Below are 24,475 nucleotides of genomic sequence, written 5' to 3'. Positions count from 1 at the left end.
TTGCGTTAGATTGACAAGCCCATCCTCTAACAAGGGGGGGGGCAAAAAAAGGTTATTGTCCCTTTGTCAAGCTTTATCCTGATGTGTAAATTCACACAAAAACGTGATTGCCGAACCATATCAAAGCAGGATTAGTAAAATCACAGTTTCGTTTGAATGAACCAAATCACGGCGAAGTTGATGAAGACGGCTGTAGCGGACTTGGTGAGAATGAAACGTAACGACGAAACAACGAAACAGGATATTTGCGAAAATAATTTTTATGCAACCAGATAAATCATGATTTCTCGATGACCAGCCAATATAATTGTAAAACGTTGGCTTGACTACATTGGAACAGTTATTCTGCAACTTATAAAAGCTTAACCATTGTTGTTTAATGGGGTGTTTTCTTGGGTAAGTGGTTCAAAGTAGGTCATCCTGCGAATGTTATGTATAGTGCTGCCATCACGTGTGTGAAAAAGGAACTGAAATGATGTACGATGAAAATGGGTGGGGTATTTGTTAGTTTTAGTCATGATGTAATTGTCCAATGATGTGTCTGATGGAAGGTTGCGTCAGCGAAGGGGGTGCAGAGATGCTGGACTGTCCATGACCATGTAGACCATTTATTTTGTCTTTGACGTGACAAATCAAATGGGGTTGGATCTGATCACAATCTACAGCAAGATCAGACCACCTTTTTGACAAAGACGAACTAGAGCCCAAACAAAACAAATGTACACACTCGGAACCCGTGAGAAGGCCTGAGCAAACTTCAGAGAATGCCATAAGCCACTGTGACCCTTTGTTTCTACCCTTGTGGTCATGGGGCAACTGAAAAACTCCTCTCTCTCTGAAGCAGACATTGAATTTCTGAACGATACTTTTTCAGTTAGTTATCGCGACGGCCACAAGGTGGAGTCCGACCAAGAAGACGACCCGGACTCTGGCGTATATGACGACGAGGGAGACAGCGAGGCAACAAATAACGAGGACGACATGGATGTCGACGAGACGGAACAAGGTGCGTTTCGAATTGATATTCAGCCAACTGATACCAGCTGATTTGTCAGTCCTGTTGTTGACCATTATGTCCAGGGCCTTTTGGCAAAGGAAGGGGAGTCCACGCAAGCTACTCATGCTTCTCACTTGGTCGGTTCTTTTATTTGCTCTGGCATAGACACCAGATACAAGGAGCCTTGATTTTATTAAGTCTCATTCTCACTGAAAAGCCAGGAATTTTACTTCCTAAAATACATGCTGGTTCATCCGGAATACAAACCCTGGGTTATCCCCGGGATCAAACACAGGCCCTATTGTCACCACTGAATAAGCTATTTTCTTGGCTCCTTACTGACAGCTCCGCATCTTTTGCTCTCACTGTATTTGTAGTTGGTGCCGTTGCCCTTGGCGGGAGTCGTGACCCAGAACCGTCAGTCAATCCTGCGCCACCTCCGTACTTCGCCCAGAAGCTTCCCTCGGCGGACTACGACCAAACAGTGAAGGAGATCACGAAGGAAGCAGTGGGAAATTTAGTTGAGAGTGATGAATATAAACAGATGATGAATACTTGCTCAAGGTGAGTTATTCTTTGGGCTATTCATTTATTCATTGTCCGTAACATTTTGAGCTCAAGAGTTAAAACTACTGTTTAAATTTCTTTGATGAAGTTCCTGGTATCTCTTAGGCTCATCTTCCTTGCAACATGCACCTAGTTTTGCTGTGATGGGTCAAATTTGGTCATAATCCTCCTTAGTTTAGAAAGTAACCTACTTTCTCGGCATAGGATTGATGAAGAAATCCAGCCTTGTATAAATGAGCGTCAGTTCGCTCAAAGTGGGATGCATTGTCAAATCTGGGAAACATTTACCCACGATCAATTGTCCACATCAAATATAGCTCGAGCCCTGTATGAGAAAATTGAAAATGCCTCTTGCTTTCATCCTATATCTTCTTCATTTTCTTTCTTGCAGTTGTAGGGCATGTTGGTTCCTGAACCAATGGAGTATGGACTGTGTGGAGTGTGGGGGGCATGCCCTGGTCAGACCTTGCCCAATATGTCTCGGAAATTGTGGCCAAGTTTGGAGACGCGACATCAAAATGGTACGTCTTATTTTACTGGATTCGTCTCTTGTCCTGATCAGTGCTTTTAGAATTTATCCCTCTCGCTGCGGGTGCATAGCACCTCACATGACCCATTGTTGTGGGACTTCCACCGGCTGATGCCATATTGATTATTCAAATTTCTAACTGCCACTTGCTGTTGTGATGCGTGATGTTGTGGTTAGGGGCCATAGTTTCATGGCCCATCATTTCCGTTTTAACCATTTTGATGTTGATGTTTTCCTTATCCTAGACTGGCTACTGATCAAAGCTATTGGGCAGTTTTCCTTCTACTAGACTGGCTACTGATCAAAGCTATTGGGCAGTTTTCCTTCTACTAGACTGGCTACTGATCAAAGCTATTGGGCAGTTTTCCTTCTACTAGACTGGCTACTGATCAAAGCTATTGGGCAGTTTCCTTTCTCCTAGACTGGCTACTGATCAAAGCTATTGGGCAGTTTCCTTTCTCCCAGACTGGCTACGGATCAAAGCTATTGGGCAGTTTTCCTTCTCCTAGACTGGCTACTGATCAAAGCTATTGGGCAGTTTCCTTTCTCCTAGACTGGCTACTGATCAAAGCTATTGGGCAGTTTTCCTTCTACTAGACTGGTTGCTGCCAGGGTTTAGGAGGCCAGTCTCCGCCATTGACAAAACTAATCGTACATTTTCCATTTTCAGACGCATAGTTTTCACTCCGCATACTGGAACGGAACGTGTGGTTTGCCACAAGATGAACAGATGGCGCACTTCTATCGGAACGTCGTCGATAACGATGAAGAGACGTTATTATCGGGGATGGAGGACTTGTCGGCGCGATAGCAATTGATACGACTTGTTTGCAATATTGGTATATCAAGGTGCATCATGGTCATTTATTTCTACTGCCATGGAAATACTTTACGATACAATTGTTTGATTTGATATTTATGAAGCGACTTCCAGGTCGCCCTGCTCAAAGCAAGATAATGCACCTCTTACTTGATCTCGCAATAGTTTTTTTTACCAGCCATTTGTTTATTGCTGTTTGGGACATGAAACGAATATCGCAAATACAAATACCAAGGAGAGTGATCTGCCCATGCGATTAAAATATCTGGATCACGCAAGAAATAATCTCTGGCAATCTCGTGAAATTACCCATTTGTGCCATTTTGATTGTCTTTAGTTACATTATTACTTGAATTCAGCCACGACGCAGCGTCACGACGATGATGTGAGGTTGCGACATCATGAAGTCAGAAGTCTTTATGTCATGAAAGGATTTGGGTAAAAAAATTACAAAGCTGGCCTTTTTCATCATTTTCTTTGTAATTCGGGGATATGTGCGATATATGATGAATAAAAAACTGCTTTCTGACTCCGAGCAGCCACTCGAGTAGTTTCCTTATTGGATCATAGGTCCCTGCGATCAAAGGTACCACCAACTGACCCCGGCAAACAAGTGACGAATGAAACCATTTTCGCCCATGAATCCGGCAGGAGGGGATCAGTTACCACTTTTGTCTCTTTTGAAGCCCTGTCTTTCTAAAAATCCTGAAGGTACCAGGGTTCATATAGGAGCCAAAAACTAGGCAATGTCAACATCTTAGCAGCCAGTGTTTCACACCCCACACCCAACCTAACATTTTCTCCGGGGACCTGAAGAGGTCCTTATCACTTATTTTTCATCACTCGCACCTCATCACTTATTTTTCTCACCAAGTTTTAACCGGGAGACAGGAGTGTTTAATGGACAACTCTACAAAGACGCCACAGGCAAGGAGAGGCAATGAAACAAACAGCCTCTGCCAGCTGGTTATCTGGTCAGGTTGGGAAGACCTTGACACAACCTTAAAAAATATACCAAGGTTGCCACAAATAAACTTTGGAGACGACAGGACAGCCTACGTAACAACCAACCTCTTCCAGCTGGTTATCTGGTCAGGTTGGGAAGACATTGACACAACCTTAAAAAATATACCAAGGTTGCCACAAATAAACTTTGGAGACGACAGGACAGCCTACGTAACAACCAACCTCTTCCAGCTGGTTATCTGGTCAGGTTGGGAAGACCTTGACACAACCTTAAAAAATATACCAAGGTTGCCACTAATAAACTTTGGAGACGACAGGACAGCCTACGTAACAACCAACCTCTTCCAGCTGGTTATCTGGTCAGGTTGGGAAGACATTGACACAACCTTAAAAAATATACCAAGGTTGCCACAAATAAACTTTGGAGACGACAGGACAGCCTACGTAACAACCAACCTCTTCCAGCTGGTTATCTGGTCAGGTTGGGAAGACATTGACACAACCTTAAAAAATATACCAAGGTTGCCACAAATAAACTTTGGAGACGACAGGACAGCCTACGTAACAACCAACCTCTTCCAGCTGGTTATCTGGTCAGGTTGGGAAGACATTGACACAACCTTCAAAGGGTCCTTTAGCTGTACAAGACAACATTACACTGTGATACAAGACAACTGATTTGGTTGTACCATGGTAATCATCTCACAAGGATGGACAATGGAACAACCAACCTCTGACAGCTGGTTATCTGATCTCACGAGACTGGCAGTAGCCGACCCATATCTACCTAACAGCTCTTTTAAGTACAACTTGGTACAGTTGCAATTGAGATTGGTGAAATCCCGATATCTTTCTGTCTTTGATGACGAGACAATCAACCTCTGCCAGCTGCTTATCTATTCAGATTGTGAAGGCCTTGACACAACCTAAAAACTCTGAAACAACTACCCTCTGTCAGCTGGTTATCTGGTCAGGTTTGGAAGACCTTGACACAACTTAAAAAATATACCAAGGTTACCACTAATAAACTTTGGAGACGACAGGACAGCCTACGTAACAAACCAACCTCTTCCAGCTGGTTATCTGGTCAGGTTGGGAAGACATTGACACAACCTTCAGAGGGTCCTCTAGCTGTACAAGACAACATTACACTGTGATACAAGACAACTGATTTGGTTGTACCATGGTAATCATCTCACAAGGACGGACAATGGAACAACCAACCTCTGCCAGCTGGTTATCTTATCTCACGAGACTGGTAGTAGCCTATCCATATCTACCTGACAACTCTTTTAAGTACAACTTGAGTACGACTTGGGACCACAGTCATCTTAGGAGACTGGTGGGTGAATCATCCCAAAGTCCTTTCTCGTATGCAGAACGTGCCACCAAAAAGACATCATTGATCAATCTGTCTACAGTGTAATTTTGTAAAGAAGCCCTCAAATTCGTCGTCAGTCCTCGTTTGCTTTTGAATCACATCATCACGAAGTCCTTCTCAAAGTATCTGATGACCATCTCTGTTGTTTGCGTGTCGAGGCTACACTCCGTCAAAGACTTGTTATCAGCTGTTGCTATGGCATATATCGCTTCCTAAACCATCGAGAAGGACTGCTCACTCTGGCAAGATTGGATTATAAGGATCACTCATTTTTCTCACCAAGTTTTAACCGGGAGACAGGAGTGTTTAATGGACAACTCTACAAAGACGCCACAGGCAAGAGACAAGGGCCAAACAGCCTCTGCCAGCTGGTTATCTGGTCAGGTTGGGAAGACCTTTACACAACCTTAAAAATATACCAAGGTTGCCACTAATAAACTTTGGAGACGACAGGACAGCCTACGTAACAACCAACCTCTTCCAGCTGGTTATCTGGTCAGGTTGGGAAGACATTGACACAACCTTGAAAGGCCAAGTTTTCCGACAAGTTAACACTATTCAACCACTCTTGAGTACATTACATCCTCAGCGACACCACCCGGGGCTTAATGGTATTGGGCTAGATATTTTTAACAGTTTTAAGTGTTTTCAGTTCCACCCTCGCCCTAAAGATGGCGATGGCGTAGTTCCTTTGTTTCGTCCCTGCGACTCCGATAACCAGTTCAAAGAGGGGGTATTGGGGCCGCGGCGTCGATCGACGTGGGTGGTTCGTCCTCCATCTTGACCGCAATGTAGTGGTGACGCAAACGCATGAGAGTCAGGATGATCGTCCTCTTGCGAGCACAAATTGGTAACAGCATTTATTCTATGCTGGTTATAAGGCTATAAGGCCGATTTCTAAGGTAATGTGACACTTCACACAAAAATTCATTTTTGCCATTAGCACGTACCCCTCAGCCTAGCTGTATTAACAAAAATAACACCTCACTGCCCACTCACAGTTACATTCCGGACTGCAGTGGACCGGCCTCGTTCCTCTCCCTAAACTAGGATGACGTGATTGCACTCCATGGGCTGCCCATCGCGCCATCCCAATTATTTTGGTCTCCTCATGGTTAGGGTACGGGAGCGACACTGCGGTCCACTGCGTCCGGAGTAGGCTACCCACTTAAGTAAAATTAAAAAATCGGAGCTGTTAATTTGACTAGTGTCAGCGGAAATAGCATCGTCATACATTTTATTATTACCCAACATATACTTTCTGGCGAAGACAAGTGGGCGATCACCTGGGGCGACAGTCATTATGTCCATGGAATGTTTTAAAATTTCCTTCCGGCAGGCAGCCTTTGGAGCGAGAAGCTTCAATGCGCACTCCATTTAACGGAAATTACATCTTAAAGGGGGACTACCGGGAGGGGCAGAGGGGCTAATTGAGCCATCTTCAGGTGACTGATATACACAGTAAGGGCCCTGGGTCATGTCAGATTCAGTACTAAATATATTCCTCGTACAAGCATGAATCATTTCGACGTACTGTGAGACGCGAGAGACCCCTATTCATGGAGACTTTATTTAATTTTATCTTGCCTGCCCAGCTACTGCCTAGATTGTCTCATTAAAGTGTCAGGACCCACGGCACCAGTGCTTGCCGTGAGAGATTTTCTGAATCGTGTGTTCAGCAAGCCGTACATGATTGGTAACAGAGCGTGGTAAATTTGGGAAATGGCGGACAAGAGTTTGTAGACGCTGTCACTATGAGCTGTGTGAGGGTGCACGACCAAAAACATCGCTTTCGGAAAGTGAAAAAGGAGCAAAGAAGTTACATACAAAATGGCAAACTTCACCACTGATTTTATCAACCTTTCGCCTTGTTTGGCTTTATTCCACGTCTGTTTATCCATGGATGAGCTCAAGAAGGGAGTGTCGCGATCCGAGGTGAACGACTTTGCAAGGTTGTCTGGTCTTAGAGATGCCACCGAGATCTTCTTACGGCTTTGACTGCTTGCCAACAATAACTTGTCGACATCCGTGCGTTGCTTTACTGCTGAAATTCGAACTTCGACGACGTTTTTACTCGGCGTTGACACAACTGTGGTGTCTTGTTCTATGGGGCTCTGCTCGGCGTCGTTAGGAGTTATCGTGATGATGGGGCTGGCCCTAACATTGCTATCATAGATTTCTTTCCTAACACGCGTGCTTCCCGGACAAGACAGTGGGACATATGGTGCAATGGGGCACTGTCCTGCTGAATGTCGGCCGTGGCGAAGGGGCGGCAGTGGACACGATTCAAGATCAAAGTTAGCAGATTCTACATCGGACAACTCAGAAGTTCTAGGCTTCGTTGTACCGTTCCTCCTCTTTGCCTTCCGCGCCCTCTTACGCCGACTCTTCCTATCACATCTCTCCTCATCCTCGTCACTTTTCCAGCGTTTGGAAACTGATCCATTAGCGGTGTTGAACGACTCCCCAGTCATGTCAGTGGAATAAGATCTGGATGATTTGGGAAGTTGTTGCGATGTAAAGGTTGATTCTAAACTGGACGCAACCGAATGCTGTAAGTGGGGCCTAGTGTAATTTTCGTGGCATTTACTGCAATCTCGTTCAAGGTAGATCGTTTCTATGTCCGAATCATCAAGTTCCCAGTAACCGCGAAATGGCATGTTCGAGTGCAAGTCACCAGCATTCGGGTTTTCTTGTTGTCGTCCTGGACTTGGTATCAACACATTTTCTCGATCTGCCAACTCTCCGATTGCGTATAGACTGTTGTTCTCTCGTCTTCTGGATTGGACGGACATATTGTATGGGAAATGATCGTCCTTGCAGGTGTCTTCACGTTCAAATTGCAGGCCATTTTCACGCAGAGCCTTGCACTTTTGTGGCGAGAACGCAATTACGCGATCATTTTGCAGATTAAAGTCAGTAGGGTTGGACTGACGATCTATCTTCTCTCCACTTTCAAGTCCTGCCGTGACTGTCGTCGTTGAAAAACAGACCAGAGCCACTGATAAAGAAGAGAGGCTACCTTTCGTCTCCCTACAAACTGTTGTGTCTTTTTCAAAGTGTTCTGTATCCATACAAGATACCTTCGTACAGGTTGACACTTCACGTAAGATACTGTGTTTGCGACCACCTAGTTCAGAGTTGGGCATCGCATTTACTGAGTCAGATATCCGTCGTAAATGGCAATTCTCACTGCGAGTCGAACTCATTTTCTTTCCAACATGCCATTGATAGCCAATCGAATCGGCAGCGGAGATTGAATATGTAACAGGCCCATTTGTGATTTCGCAGCTTGTTTTGATGTATTTCTTTTGCAGAAAATGAATGATGCTGATATAGAATCCGATCAGAGTGGCGACTGTTGCGGCCAACAGAGGAAGGTTAGCGTTATCTGTGATTGGTGTCCCGGCCGCGGTGATTTCAGCGCAGTGGAAACCACGTCCATTCCCCTCGTTATCTGTTAAATCGATTGCCAGTGCCATACCATTCAGGATGAGCACGACGAGGAAAGACACACCAATGACAATGAGGTACGGAGCGAGTCTCTGTGGAGTCCTTGTCAAAGCCTTGGCCACGTTGCTCTGCCACGCGCTGAATACGACCACCATCGAGTAGAACGCACCGTCGAAGACGTTTTGGAGAAACTCCGTCGCGATACAGAGGTTGAGCGAGTGCCCATTTTCGTCGCCCTGGAGTTTGAAGTTGGCAAAATGCAGACACGGTAGAACAGTGCCGGCCACGAAACTCAGCGAGACCATGATGGCGATCAGGGTATTCTTCTTCAAGACCAGTCTCCTCTTCATCAAGTTGTACAGAATGTAGCTATTGACGACTAGTGAGACTGCGAAGACAATAACATGGATGCTGAGCGCCGCGATGCCTTCTACATGTATCTTCGCCATGGTGAGTTGTCCTGCGCGACTTTGGTGCCCGACAAGCCAAAGCTAGTTGAAAGTGGACCGCAAACTCTTTGTCGTGTTCCTCGCCACAAGATCTGACAACTCAATTATACAACTACTAGTGTGATCGCCAGTTTTTAACGAGGTCGGAAAGGCTTGGTTCGCGTAGGAGTAACCAGCAGTAGGTGCAGAAGGAGTGGAAAAGTTCCGGATGATTCTCCGGTGCTGCATAGGAAAGTTATTGCCCAACCAAGTTCCAAGTCATTGCGCCTTCGCCAGACCCGTCCACAGTGAGAAAGAAGCTCCACCAAAGACAGAAGGGTCCCGATGCCGCGCTGGGAGGCGCGTGTTTTTACCAGGTTGTTGAGTGTCATTCATTAAACATCTGTCCTTGGTTGGGGAGAACTGGCACTTACAAGAAACTTCCAGTATGAATTTATTTTTGAAATAAAGAAAATTCTAACGTTATTGGTGGATCATCTGTCCTTTTGCTGGGGAGAATTGGACTCCCGGGGCAGTCCATCGCATCACCCTAATTGGATCTGGCGACAGGACATGGCCGGTCTAATGCATCCGGAGTGTATCTCAAAGGTGCTCCTGATACGTACTGACGCAGAAACATGACCTGCATGAAGTGGGGTATCTGTGCCCGTCCACAGTGAGAAAGAAGCTCCACCAAAGACAGAAGGGTCCCGATGCCGTCCCTGGGTGCATCGCCTGTTCCTAGAAAGGATACTTGGGGCGGTCTTCAAGAGTACATTGAGAAAGAAGCTTTATCAATGAGGTATTTGTGCCCGTCCACAGTGAGAGAGAAGCTCCACCAAAGACAGAAGGGTCCCGATGCCGTCCCTGGGTGCATCGCCTACTCCTAGAATGATACTTGGGTCGGTCTTCAAGAGTACAGTGAGAAAGAAGCTTTATCAATGAGGTATTTGTGCCCGTCCACAGTGAGAAAGAAGCTCCACCAAAGACAGAAGGGTCCCGATGCCATCCCTGGGTGCATGGCCTACTCCTAGAGGGGATACTTGGGCCGGTCTTCAAGAGTACAGTGAGAAAGAAGCTTTATCAATGAGGTATTTGTGCCCGTCCACAGTGAGAAAGAAGCTCCACCAAAGACAGAAGGGTCCCGATGCCGTCCCTGGGTGCATCGCCTACTCCTAGAAGGGATACTTGGGGCGGTCTTCAAGAGTACAGTGAGAAAGAAGCTTTATCAATGAGGTATTTGTGCCCGTCCACAGTGAGAAAGAAGCTCCACCAAAGACAGAAGGGTCCCGATGCCATGCCTGGGTGCATCGCCAAATCCAAGAGGGGAGACTTTGGCCGGTCTTCAAGAGTACATTGAGAAAGAAGCTTTATCAATGAGGTATTTGTGCCCGTCCACAGTGAGAAAGAAGCTCCACCAAAGACAGAAGGGTCCCGATGCCGTCCCTGGGTGCATCGCCTACTCCTAGTAGGATACTTGGGCCGGTCTTCAAGAGTACAGTGAGAAAGAAGCTTTATCAATGACAAAAGGGCCCTCTTGCTGTCCCAGGTGCACATGGTGCATCGCCTACTCCTAGTAGGATACTTGGGCCGGTCTTCAAGAGTACCAACGCTTGTTACAGTACATGAGGAACTTTTATGGCGATATTAACCCCATCTGGGCTGGTGGTCTCTACTATACTGTATGTCAAGAAATGCTGTATTGAGTGACGCAGCACCCTCCTCCTTAGAACCAGGACATTCTTCCTCCATTTGCTTCTGTGCTCCAAAGATGTGAAAAAGGAACTTATTTTTTTCCCTGGGTACAAGGTTGTTATCAACCCTTGCAGTCCGTTTGGCTCAGACAATGGGAAAATTTTTTTGTTGGAATTCTCATCGTTTGGGAGAGTATTCATATTTTATGGCGATATTTACCCAATCTGGGATGATGGTCTCTTCTATACTGTCTGTCATTGAATTGCACTCACAAAAAAGGCACAAACACATTATTTCTTTTATTGGTTTTAATGTCACGATCACTTCACAAATTTGAAAATACATTACAAACCTACCGACATGATGAATGAATCCAACCCAACAAGAGCTGAACCCACTGTGCATTATCTACAGTGGGTGCATGTACATCTTGGCTCAAGTTAGCATGGAAGAGAGTGAGAAGCACCTGAGCAGAACAATGTGCTGTATATATAGGGTGTTTCAAAAAATAGAGAAATACTTTTAGGACACCCTGAACATGATTCCAGTTTGCTGAACATAATGGCAAATTTTGTTGGAACACCCTGTACAAGATTGCAGTTTATGTAAATTGGTGTGTTCCAAAATGTAAGGATTTTTTTATAACACCATGTACATAGTTCCAGTTCAAGTCAAACAATTTGTATACAGCCCCACAGAGAGCTGAATATAATTGGTGTCCCAAAAAATGGTTAAGTTTGTTTTCGGAACACTCTAGGCTTCCAGTTTGGATGACATAACATTTGATACCCCTTACTTGAAAAATAAACCCCTGATGAATAAAAACAAAGTGTTTATGGATGTTGAAAAAAGTGAATGATGTCACCAAGTCCTGTTTATGACCTCTGTAACCACTTTTCCCAATATCTGTACCACTAGAATATCAGTCTGATGTAATAAGTGTCTAAAGTTTGGAAAGTTATCATAGTTTGGTAACTGTAAATGAAATTGAGACGCACTACAATTGGATATGGAGCTTTGCGTAAAGCACACCAACATTGACTGTAGTTTAAATAACATTGTCAAATTATTTACCTCGTACACAAAACTATGCATCAGCCCTGGGAATAAGTAACAGAGTGCTTGAATTCATTAATGTGGCAAGCCCCGATTCAAGGCAAAATTTACAGAAGATCTCACTAGAAACCAGGCTTAGACTGCGATGAACTTGAGCACTCAATTGCCTGTGGGCACTCAATTGCCTGTGGCCACTCAATTGCCTGTGTTATTCATTGGTGCCCAGACAGTCTGGTCTCTTGGTAACATATACCAACTCGAAACTTGGCTTACTACGAACCTGGCAGTCTCCTACAAATCCACCAGGATAGCGCTGTTCGATCACATTATCCTCTGTGTCCATGAGAAATAAAATGTAGGGCACTTTACATGTATACAGCAGAGGAGACAATGACGTATTATATGCCCGACAACATTTCCAATTGTGCTAGTTTCCCGAATGGACTTGGAGCAACCCAAAAGATGGCACCACCAGTACTTATATTGATATAAAGGGACCAGTCTTACAGTGGAGATATTACAGCACAAATTACAAGATTCTACCATAAAGGAATAAACGTAAAGATCCCACTTAGAATTACAGTACGTAATTCTAAGCGCGACCTTTATTTGTATTCCTTTATGATTCTACTTAAATTGACCATTCACCACAAGAAGTGAGTAGAAAATACTGTCTCCAAAATAAAGCATTTTAACACATTTTTCAAAAATACGGAGAGGCAAAAAACAGAATACTTGATTTCAGGAAGGCGAATGCAGCGACACCTTGTACAGGTTATGGGAAGCATATGACAATGACGATCAAAGTTGGTCGACAAATTGTGGCAGAATGCACACCAAGTACTACAGGGAAAGGGAAGACGGAAAGCAGTACAGTCGGTCACTTGGTACAGAAACGCACAAAACACCTTTTGGGTCCTCATTACTTAATGGGAGACCAAAGGCAGGAGGCAGATTTGGCCAAGGTAGGTTTACACCAAATCGCCGAAAAACGTTTAAATGGAATAAAGGCATTTCCATATTTCTCTGCAAATTTTCTATATATCACGAAGAATGGATAAAGACTAATTCTTGCCAATATCCTTCGTTACCAGTAAGCATTCGCAGAATGTGTGACCATGTAAACAAACCAAGACGGAATATAAATTGCACAAATAAGCCACAATACTTTTTCATTGGCCTTCGGAATGACATTGAAAAGTGACCTTGAGTTGCCTTGCAGCTGTTCCGAAGGAACGAGTTTACATATTTCAAGAAGAAGAACAGGCAATTTGTCCTGAAGCCTGGCAAAGGTAAAATTCATGGGATGTACATGTACCGGTAGCTTTGAAACTCTTGAATGGGAAAAAGTGGCCATAATTACAAAAGATGATTGGATGAAATCATGTACATGTCGGATGCCAAGATGTCCCCACCTTATGAAAAAATCGGCGCGCGACAAAGTCCAGTCAGCTAATGCCGCCATTTTGTCTCCAGAGCGTTTAAGCATCGGCCGAAGTGTCTGAAGGCTTGGTTGTGCTGTGACCACATGGAATGAGGTAGATAATGCAATGCCCCCTGGTGGCCGTTTTATAAAAGCACAAAATCGGCGAGGTAATCTGCCAAGGTGAGGTAGACGATTTATGAATTTCCAGTTCACTAAAACAGGCTTTAATACGAACAAGTTTATTGTCACATATCTTTTTTTAGCCCTACTTAGAGTGAGAGCTATTTTTCCAAACAGCACAACTCTGCCGCCTATTAGCCGATACTTGAACAACTGGGACATGGTTTGAGGTAGTTTTGTGTCGACAGAGATAATAAATAGGCATATAACAATATTCACAACGAGTCGTTTTTTTCACAGCTAATTACTACGCAAGTTCTATGTTTACAAGAATTAGTAGTGTATTTCTATATGTGGCAAAGTTGACGCCTTATTTGGCCTATAATTTATTAACCAATTATAAATTAATCACCTTTAACTAATCAAATGAAAGATAATCACTGACTAATCTAAATCAATTATCTATAATCAATCAGTTAGATGGGCATGATTAATTAGTTGATTCTCTATTCTTAATTAATCACTAATATTATGATAATCCTTATGATAATGTAAATCACCAGCACATCCAAGGGCCTCTGTCTTAAAAACCCAAGATTCTTTATATTTTATCTACAGTCACTTTACATGTTGTCAATTTCACCCGAACAAAAACCCTAATGTAAATACATAATCTACAAGAAACGATAAGCCAGTCGGGCTCCACTTAGAAATATACCAACTACACAATTTGGTGTATACCCACCGCTTACTGATGGTGATATATATATATACACTGAAAATGCAGCTAGAGCATGCCCAGTTTTTTGAACGAGATCATCATTAAAATCAAAATGGGTGACTCACCCACAATAAAATATCATAACTTAACAAAAGTTCTGACCAAATGTGTTCACACCCTTAAAAGTATCATTACTGTAACTGAGAGTTTAAAAATATGCATGGAGACCAAGGTATTGCGCAATACTTGAAAAATAATTTGACCCTGACCTTGGAAATCGAAGGTCAAGTGGCCTTGACCTCAGCTATACGACCTTGAAAGGCCACTAAGTGCTTCTAAAATGGCTGACGTTGTGAAAAACCGGTAGAAGCATTTGAAAGACATTTTAAACAACAAGCATGCGCTGGAATGATTTTATAAAATAGTCAATCGCTATCTAGTAAGCTAGGCACGTGCTGAGTATTTTGGGGCGACCTAACAAGGACTTGTAGCGCCACAATATGTCCAGAACTGCAACTACAGAAAGCATCAATGAGCTAAATATGTAAATTTGATGATATTCTAGAGAATCTACACCATGCTCTGTACAAGGTCAAATGTATAATGAACTTGACCTTTGGTCTCCATGACAACTGAAATACAACTAATCTTATCATTTTTCGGGTGAAGGTCAAACATAATTTGAGATATCCGTTCATTGAAATACAAACTCTGTGCGGTTATGATGTTGAATTACATACCAGCAACTATTTCTAGGATTTTCTTAATCAAGATCGGAATTCTGTAATGAATATTGCTTAATTTGTGAAGAAACCTATTTCATATATTCTGTTCAAACAACCCGTCCAGGATTAAAGGGGAAATCTGAGTTCTGAAACCTTGTCGATCTCGCTGAATTGAGTCCAAACGCACACGACAGCTTAGACAGCCATATTGATCTAGTCAAGGCCCAGAAAAAACAAAAACTCCGCCAAAAAAAAATTACAGAAAATTACCTACTTTTCGTATTCTCGATACTAGAAACAAATATCTCTGCCCAAATTTTCTCCAGTCGCTTCTAAAGCACACATTTGCTAAACCAAATCAGCATCAGCGTGTTTTGCATATACATGTAATTACCAAATTTTACATAGGTAATTAACAAGGTAAATTCCACAATTTGGCACAATTATACAGCTCCAAGCGGACAATGGCATTTGAATTGTATGTTTTTATCTATAACACTAGCACCAATAAAACATACATTTCTACAACTGTTAACTACCAAATTTGTGTCGCAATTTCATTGGCAGATTTCGCAAATAACTGACGGAAATTTCATAATCTGTCCGAATAAAATGTGTGAAAATTTACGTTTTTGTGAATTGCAAAGATAAAGATGCACAAGAATTTGGCAGTTAACATCAGTGGACATGAAGAAAATTTGGCAAAAAATATTTTTGGTTCATTTTGGAACCACAATCCAAATTTTGAGAATTCGTAAATTTGACCTTGGGAAGGTCAAGACCGAGAAAGTGACCTTGCGATAAGTGACCTTTAAATGATGAAAGGTCAATCAGATGACCTTCACAAATACGTTAACAGTAATTAGCAATTAGACAAAGACGAGAATAATTTAAGCTACAGTTTCGCTTGAAAATAATTATTTTGACAAAAAAACAATAACCTTTTCGGATCCGTTACGTATCTTATTTGAGACAAATATAAATTAAGGAAGAAACATTAACAGAGAATGCGAACAAGTATTGATTTTTACTTAATTACGATCATGCCAGGTTTAGTCTGTGTGTGAGGGAAAGCCACCTTTTAGGTCAGGAACATGTATAACATAAATTGTTACTCATAAGGCCTGGAACATGTACATGTATAACACAGCAAATACAGGACTTTTTTCAAACATGGGACAGTCAGAAGCAGATTAATACACAACAAACATAGACCGATTTACTAATTAGAATAACTTACTATGCAGGGCAGAATGAGACCAATCAGAGATGAGGTAAGAACCGACCAATCGGTTGGCGAGTCCATATTGACCAATCACTGACAATCTTGGTATTTCCATGGCTGAGGTATTGTGGAAAAAAATTTCATGTTTTTCTTATGAATTGTGATTTCTTAAGATGATAATTTAGAAGCTGACGTAGAGTCATGAAACCCTGTAAAATGTGCCGAAAAACGAGTAAATATTGTTTGTTAAGAAATTTCTGAGAAAAGACATTGAAGCTGTATAAGACCTCAAGTAGCGCCCACCAAGCAGATTCACACTACACTACAGATCAATTATACATGTGACAAACACTACATCTAAAAACTTTTATTATCCGCAGTAAATATAATCAATGATAATAATGATAATAATTATATGATTCGAGATAATATATCGATAAATCCTTGAGGTAGATATTTCGACCGATTGTTTCGATCAGTGTATTTTTTAAAAAGTCTCGGACAGGCAATATATAATTCTTTGTAAATATTCACTTTTTGGACACCTGAGAAGCCCTGCCCGACTTTTAAAAAATTCACAAAAAAGCATGTACAGTCATACTCTCTACATAAAAGACCTTCTTCTTTACCAAACCACTTGTCTCTGATACTACTTTGATGCAGATATTAATTCGCCAAGCTACCTTCGATAATACACAAGTTATTTGAGCATTTAAGGACAGATTCCACCCATCAAAATTATTCAAATGGATGATGATATATAGGTACAGTTCTTTTCAAAAGTAAAGTCACCCTTGTTATTCAGTGGGAGTTTACTTTTGGCTAGGATAGTAAGTTGTCAAACATCTCTTGAATCTCTTTTCTCCAGTCCTTCAACACTCAAATCAAAATATGCTATTTAAAGACAACAAATATTCCAGCCAAAAAGGAGCAAGAAAACAATGTAAAAACATACACTAATTGTACAAGCATTCTTGCTCTTCTTAGCATGGATTTACAAGTTATATAAAGCATATTTTACATTATAATCTTGCAATCAGGAAGAGTTCACCGTGTTATGCATAATTATATTGGACCAATCGACATCATTTCGCCAGCCGTAGTTTTATCACATTAAATTCCGACATTGTCGCAAATTACAGACAAAAAAATTTAGACACTGCGTGTGTCTTGTAATCTTACTGAGGTCAGAAGATCTGGCTTGAAAATCGGCCATTTTGAACTTTTTACTTGAACTGAAAAATTAATGGTCAACTTTCTGGATTTTTGTTGTTGTTGTTGTTTGTCTGACCAATTCCGTCCAAACCTTGGTTCATCAAACCTGGAAGGTGGGTTTTGGTGAATATGGCAGCCAGAATTTCACACGAGAGGGGCACTTTGTGTATTAATAAAACCTAGTCAAACTTATATTGAATTGTAAATTAAATTTTGTTGAATTGCAAATTGATTTTTTTTCACCAATAATTTGCGACAACACCTTTTCATCACATCGACAGCTGACGGAAGAAGTAGAACCACTAATTAACGATCTTAGTTAATTAGCTAATTAACTAAATTTCACCAGACGAACATTCAGATTCACTGGCAACAAGAAACCTCTCTTCACTGAAAAATAGTTTTCAATTCTGGGATAAAATTTAAATTTAATCGACTCGCACCAAATTCAAATACCATTGAAAATAATGAGTTATAAAAAATATTTTTTTAAGCTGGAACATTTCTGGATGATTTAAATAAATGATCTAATGAAATATATATGTAATGACAGTATAAATACTTTCCGGGGAAAATTGGCAAAGTTAAATTTTAGGAAATTCGGATATTCCTTTTTTTTTTTTTTTTTTTTTTCCAGTGACGAGGGATCAATCATGTTGCTGCACTAAATCACACACTGAAGGTATAACCGGTTTAATACAGATTAAGTCCCATGTTAAGAATGACTAAAATTCATACGCATTTTGTATATTTAATGATACCAAGAACTTGTCCACTTGGAGCTTATTTAATTGGGTCATGTGACCTGACACCAACCAATCATCAGTTGTGCTGCTGATATCACAATAGATTTGATGTGAAGAACCAAAAACAAAATAGAGACGGACAATTGAGAATTTTATTTTTGGAAGTGGTATCATTTTTTTCCTCAAGTTTGGGTAGTCCATTTTAACAGTTCATACAGTCCTGGCATCCTGTTCAAAATAAGGTAAAATGGGGAAATTTTACCCCACTTTACCTTACCTATGAAATTTCGTCATCCTGAACATGCAACAGAAAGCATTGGCGAATTAAAATCTGCTCCACGCTTATATATTATTACACAGATATATTTCTACACATCGGCAAGTGGCTTGCAAAAACACCAACGACAACAACGGGAAAATTGCGCCTAAAAAATGTCAGCACTTACGACATCCCGTTGTGCCCATCCTAAGGAGATCCGTCCCAGTGAACAGTATTTGATTCCTGCTTGTAATGGTTGCTATGGTCACCAAATTTCCATATTTGGACATTGTGGGAAAAAAAATCAATTAAGTTTCTGATTGATGTTGAGTGTTTTGAGAAGCATAACACAATATGAATTAAACTCTTAACATTATACAATGTATATGACTCAGAAGCAAAAACAAAAATATTCTATCGGGGAGAAGAATTAGGCTGAATTCACACTCTGATGTGGAATCATTCATGTTTTGGGAAAAAGATAGGAATTTTACTTGTTGGCCAGAAGGTTTCACGTGTTTTTCATTTTCCGGACAGAAGCTAGGAATTTATTTGTTGGCCTTAAAATCTTGGCTTAAAACCTCTTGGCTGAATTCTGAGTCACAGGTCATAGAGTACAAGCGGCATCGCTCAATAAACTATGCGTTAAAGCAAGAGGTACCGCGTTAATAAACGATGGCATTTTGTTTATCAAATTGGCGGGACATTATTTATGCAAAAATAATCGATTTAGTTAAATGCACCCAAAGATCCTGATTTTCTCTGCTTTAGTGACATAATTTCTGTGACCTATATCTTAAAAAACTGAGGCAAACATATGTATAATGTAAGTTTTTCACTCACTGAATCAAAATCGCCCAAACTTGCAACAGACTAGGAAAGTTTTGCAGTAAATTTATTGTAGCGCCCCCTATTTGAACATTGAGACATGACACAACAGTGATTGGACGAATTAATCTGACACGCCTCAATAGTTCCAATAGGTGGCACGCAAAAATTGAAAAAAATCGCACAAATTATTCTGATACATATGGTCACTGTTTCAAAATTCGTATGTCTCAGATTTTATTATTTTGATTGTTGAATATGAAATAAGCCAGTTTACAAGAGTCTAGAAGATCCATATTGACATTGTACAATAAATGGAAACAAAAAACACGGAGGAAATGCACCAGCAAAAGCATTGTGGTCACCATGGCAACCATGTATCCACAGCAACAATAACTAAGCAACCACATCTCCATAGCAACAAGAACTCCGCAACAACGAAACCATAGCAACGATTAAAAGATTATCATCAAACACATTGTCACAACATGACTACCAACCAAATCCGACCTTGAATGCCACAAGGTCACAAGTGATGAAAGGTCGCAATATGTACAGTATTTACAGCTCGTTCCTCCACCTTTGCACCATATGGTCAAGGTCGGAGGTCGGTGGCCATGGAAACCATCATAAACAACCCTAGGCTAAGCAGTTCTACTATACAATGACCCGTACTGCATCCTGGAGTGTTTAGTTTATCAAATCGTCAACCAACTGTTTATAAAGCATTCAGATTCAAATACTAAAGTACAAAGCAAAGCACACGCATATACAGTGCCACCTGGCAAAGCAATTACTAACTAATCATAAATAAAAAGTTAAATTTAACAAGATAAATGCATTAATATACAAGCAACTAAAGCACGAGAGTACAATCTAGACCATTTTTACTTGGCTACCAAATTACTAGTGTTCAGATAGAGCTAATTTAATTGAGTCATGTGACCTAAACATCAACCAATCACCTGTGACCACATTCATCATGTGACCTGATTGGTATTATTGCCATCCACCATTGAGCTTTATGATATGATTTCGGCTGAACGCAAACAATGTGTAAGCTGGTCTCGTAAAATCAAAAATTTCACGCAAAAAAACCTTCAGACTTAAAGCGTTTAAAAATATGTGAATAAAGCATTACATATGAAACGAGAAAAATTAGGAATGTCTTCTTCTACACCAAAATAAAGATAATTGCCATGGTTATGACAGCTGTTGCTATGGCAACACAGTATATGTTGTTGCTATGGCAACACAACATTACCATGGCAACCAATGACTTCCACCTTGAAACCAAGATGTTTACTCCTGAGTTCTACTATATAAAACAAAACTTATCGTGGCAGTATCATTATGTTTACAAGCAGCTATTAATTGGGCGCTCTCCGATGAGAAAAATGCACATTACACAGAATCATCAACGCTCAGCTGTATGTAGAAATATATACGTCGAACAGTTTCGAAACCTACGCTAAAATTATAGTCCGTTCCAAAAAAACTGCTGCTTGCAATTAATTCCCTGAGAAAAAAGAGCTCTATCTGAACGATTGAAAAACACATACGAACGGTGTGAATACACCATATAATAAGAAATGGCTACATCTTTTAGTCATTGCTATAAGCGCAAAGTTAAAGCACAAGCAGGTAATTCCAAAAGACGATGGATACATTTTTTAATCGTCAATTCCAACGAAATAATTCAAAAAAAAATTTCAGCTAATGGTAGTTTCTAAATAGTTATAGTGAAAATTCCTTAGCTTTTCTGAAATGCGTATAAAATTGGTGAAAGTTTTTCAATGCTGAATTTGAAGAATTCTTTGAAAACGCCTTATTTGAAATGCTAACCGAAACATTACCCATGGTCCTCTGGAGCATAAGCTAAGCAAAGCAAACTATTAGAAAAGTACACCCACCCAAAAGACGATATCGTGAAAGAGGAGGTTTGAAATAGGTAATTCCCAGGCCTGTAGTGACGGCAAGGTTTCATAAAATTTCAATCATAGATTCACCAGTTCTCACTTGGTGGCCGAGCTACTTTCGAGCTTATAAGAGTCGATTTCACGGCAAGTTTGCCAGCTGTTTCTGTACTGTGCATACAGTTGCATGTACATCATTGTACAGCGGCACTCGCAATTTATTGGCTGAAATTGACTTTATCACAACAGTTTATATAATACTGTAGAACGTGGTATAAATTATCACCGAATAACACAACCCAAAATTTCTGACGAACAATTCAGAATATTTTTCAAGAATATTTGAATTTTTATATGGATATATTCGATTTCAATATTGCCATGGAAACCGTCAAAACAAAAACTTGTTAAGCTCATTGGAAACATTCTGCAAAAAGAGAGAATTTTTAGCAGACACATATTTAGTGCCGTATGGTTCACATTTTTCACCTGGTATATTATTTCACCCGCCATTTTTATCTTATGCTAATTTATCTTAACGTACATTTTGCGTATTATTTAGCAACATCTACACCACCAAGAACAGGAAAGTTGACAATAATTTTTTTCTCACAAACATTGATAATATCAGCAAAACTTACAATGACCTTGAAAATGTGACATCTGAAGGTCATACAATGACCTTGGAAATTAAAAAGAGTAATAATCGAAGACATATCACCCCTAGACAGCAGTAGTTTGTTTTGAATTATAGCAGCGTCAGGTTACAGCACACTACACTAACATCAATAGGGCGGCGCCACCAGCAACTTTTTACCAGTAACACCACTACACAAAAAACATCAACATTTGCAAAAACATGCAAAAAGCATCGCAGAGTAATAGCAACATATTCGGCACCATTTTAGAAAGTGTATATGGCATGGTCGACCATCAGGCGACCTTGACCTTCCGACAACCATTTGGACGACCTTGACCTCGAGTGAAGTGTCCTTCACCTCTCACCCTCCTCTAATATCACCACGAAATATCTGGAATAGTTTAGCAGCAAGAGATTGAATTTCAGCACAGAGATAAACCAAGGAGGCCATTCCAGGGGCGACAATACATTTATCCACAAAAATCTTTAAAATATTCATAATTTTGGGAAATTAGTTGTTGTTTTAGGAATCGGACAGTTTGCAAATTCAAAACCACTCGCAAACAAGAACAAGTCTAATCTTAATGTTTTGAAAGATTTTTGGTTGTGGCCCCCTAGTGGTCAATCCTGGAATTATGTATGCGCTACCCGTGCAATATGGAGGAAAAACTCCACTTTCTCTTTGGCGTGAAAGCCGCAATTATTACAATGAAATGGATCTTGGAAACCATGGTAACCCATGTGCATCGTGTACATGACGCAGTCGCCGAAAGCGATGTCACAATACTGGCACTGGTAGTTATTGCCTTTCATCGTAATCGTGTGACCTTTGACCTTTTCTTGGCTCATATCATCTAATCCCTGATTGCTGCCGCCACTGTCGCTGAGCGGGTCGCCGTTCTGAAGATGGACCGGCGTATCTGCTCCGTCCTCCTCTGCGATCTCCGGATAGTCCGTCTGCTGTCGTTGTAAAGAAGCTTCAATGCTATTGGCTAACATGTTCAAGCGGTGATACGGCGACGGTTTGACCGGTTTCAAACCGTTACTGCCATTAAAACCGTATTGGTCGCATCTGGTTCCTAGCTCGTTATTCAATTTACTTAAACTATCGTGGATTGCGCTGTAATCGATATTTGAGTTCATTTCATTCACTTCGTTAAGTTCCCGTATTTCACTTTCGCGCATCTCGCGCATTTCGTTCTCACCGTCCTCGCCGGATAACCGGTCCTCCTGATGCAAACCGGCCTGCGGTCCGGATGTACAGTTGTCTCTATGATCCGGCGAGTACCCATCTGAATCTGATTCCGCGCCAGACTCCTGCAATTTCATACATATCGTGTCTAACTTATATGCCTTCCCCTTCCGGGAGCGTTTCCTTGGCGTTGGTGATAGACTCTGATTGGGCGAACCCTGCTGGAAGTCTTCCGTAACAGGTGACTGGCTCACCTGGCCCTCCAAGATACGACGCTTACGGGAGAATGGTGCGTTACTCTTTGGTTTTGGTGACATCCCATCAGTGGCGCTACTGGCATCAATACTATTACTTCTTTTCGTCAAATCTAGCGGTAAACCGCACTCGCCGTTTTCTTGTATCTTTGGTGTACTGTTGTTACTCTCGCGCGACACTGGGCGAGAATTATACGATGTCGAGGCAGAAAGTTTGTAATATCCGTCCGGAACATTCTGGGAGTCACCGCTCATGCTTTCCTCAGGAGCAGCGCCCCCATTTGGCCAGGGTTGCGGACTCGAACCCTTCATATGTGAGTCGTTATCCGACGCATGGTGATTTGGATTAAGTCCTGCCTGGATTAACTTCTTACCCGTATTATCTCCCTTAATCTGCTCATCAACGAGCGAATCCGACGAAATCCCGAATGCGGAGAACAAGTCCTGATTCTCCGCGGCATGAACCTTGATCATGTGCGCGTTCAAACCCTCACGGTTCTCGCCGTGAAATTCACACAAGTTGCACCGAAACGGCCCAGAGATCATTTCCTTGTTCATGGCCTCGATTTGCTTACTTAACTGCCCGAGTCCCAACGTACCAATATTTGTGACCGGTATAAGTGGGGGAGGTAGAGGGGGGTGTAAACCGTTGGACATCTGGTTCAAAACCGGCCAATACATTGACGGTAATATCGCGCCGTTCATTAGTCGAGGTCCGTTTATTTGTTGATGAGGTAGTGGCATGATGTTCTGCGGCGCAAGCATATTGTCTTTATCCTTGCGTGGTCCGCGGGGGCCCCGCGGAGGGCCGCGACGCGGCGTCATTAAATCACCCTGGACTGTTTCATCCAATGGCAAACTCCCGTCCAAATTCAAAACCGTCGCCGGCTTGTGTTGATATTTTCGTAAATGTAACTTCAAACTGTGACAGTATTTTGTTGCGTAAGTGCAGTCTGCACAGCGATACTGATATACGTTCGTATGCGACTTCATATGACTGTTCAACATCGACTTATTCACGCACGAATAGTTACATTTTGTGCATTTGAACGGCTTCGACCCGAAATGATTGCGTAAGTGATACTCCAAATGGTGTTTGTACTCCGTCACAAATGGACATTTCGGACACTGGAGGATTTTGTCTTCCTTTATGTGCATTTTGGCATGCACCCAGAATTCCACCTGGAATTACAAACAAAAGAACAATTAATTTCACGACATTAGGAACAAGTTTCTTCAGATAACCAGAGCCCTTTCCAAGACCTTTTCAAATTTCGACAGAATTTCAGTTCGACAAATTTGTGATAGATGGCAGC

General features: G+C 41.5%; 2 protein-coding genes across 2 annotated transcripts in view; one reads left to right on the top strand and one right to left on the bottom strand.

Moving 5' to 3' along the window:
- The first annotated feature begins 227 nt into the window (after window positions 1–227).
- LOC135503107 (protein pinocchio-like) lies at window positions 228–3,448 on the top strand. Its single transcript, XM_064796445.1, has 5 exons — window positions 228–396; window positions 875–1,006; window positions 1,375–1,561; window positions 1,956–2,085; window positions 2,764–3,448. Exons 2-5 carry the CDS (start codon window positions 982–984, stop codon window positions 2,902–2,904), a joined length of 483 nt encoding a protein of 160 aa, XP_064652515.1. The 5' UTR covers window positions 228–396; window positions 875–981; the 3' UTR covers window positions 2,905–3,448.
- A 7,678-nt stretch (window positions 3,449–11,126) lies between these two features.
- LOC135503277 (uncharacterized) overlaps window positions 11,127–24,475 on the bottom strand; it is a 127,493-nt gene continuing 114,144 nt past the window's right edge. Inside the window, exon 6 of the mRNA XM_064796781.1 lies at window positions 11,127–24,341. Coding sequence (XP_064652851.1) covers window positions 22,347–24,341 — 1,995 coding nt within the window. The 3' untranslated portion in view covers window positions 11,127–22,346. The remainder of the gene's footprint in view (window positions 24,342–24,475) is intronic.

This window comes from Lineus longissimus, chromosome 19 (assembly GCF_910592395.1).
Source record: "Lineus longissimus chromosome 19, tnLinLong1.2, whole genome shotgun sequence".
In the NCBI taxonomy this organism is placed as follows: Eukaryota; Metazoa; Nemertea; class Pilidiophora; order Heteronemertea; family Lineidae; genus Lineus; species Lineus longissimus.
This window is presented reverse-complemented; position numbering and strand designations above follow the sequence as displayed.

Excerpts from the sequence above, each read along its gene's own strand:
- LOC135503107 (XM_064796445.1), top strand. The coding sequence starts at position 982 with ATGGATGTCGACGAGACGGAACAAG. Across the intron at positions 1,562-1,955 it reads ATGATGAATACTTGCTCAAG|TTGTAGGGCATGTTGGTTCC; the intron begins GTGAGTTATTCT and ends TCTTTCTTGCAG. Across the intron at positions 2,086-2,763 it reads GGAGACGCGACATCAAAATG|ACGCATAGTTTTCACTCCGC; the intron begins GTACGTCTTATT and ends TTCCATTTTCAG.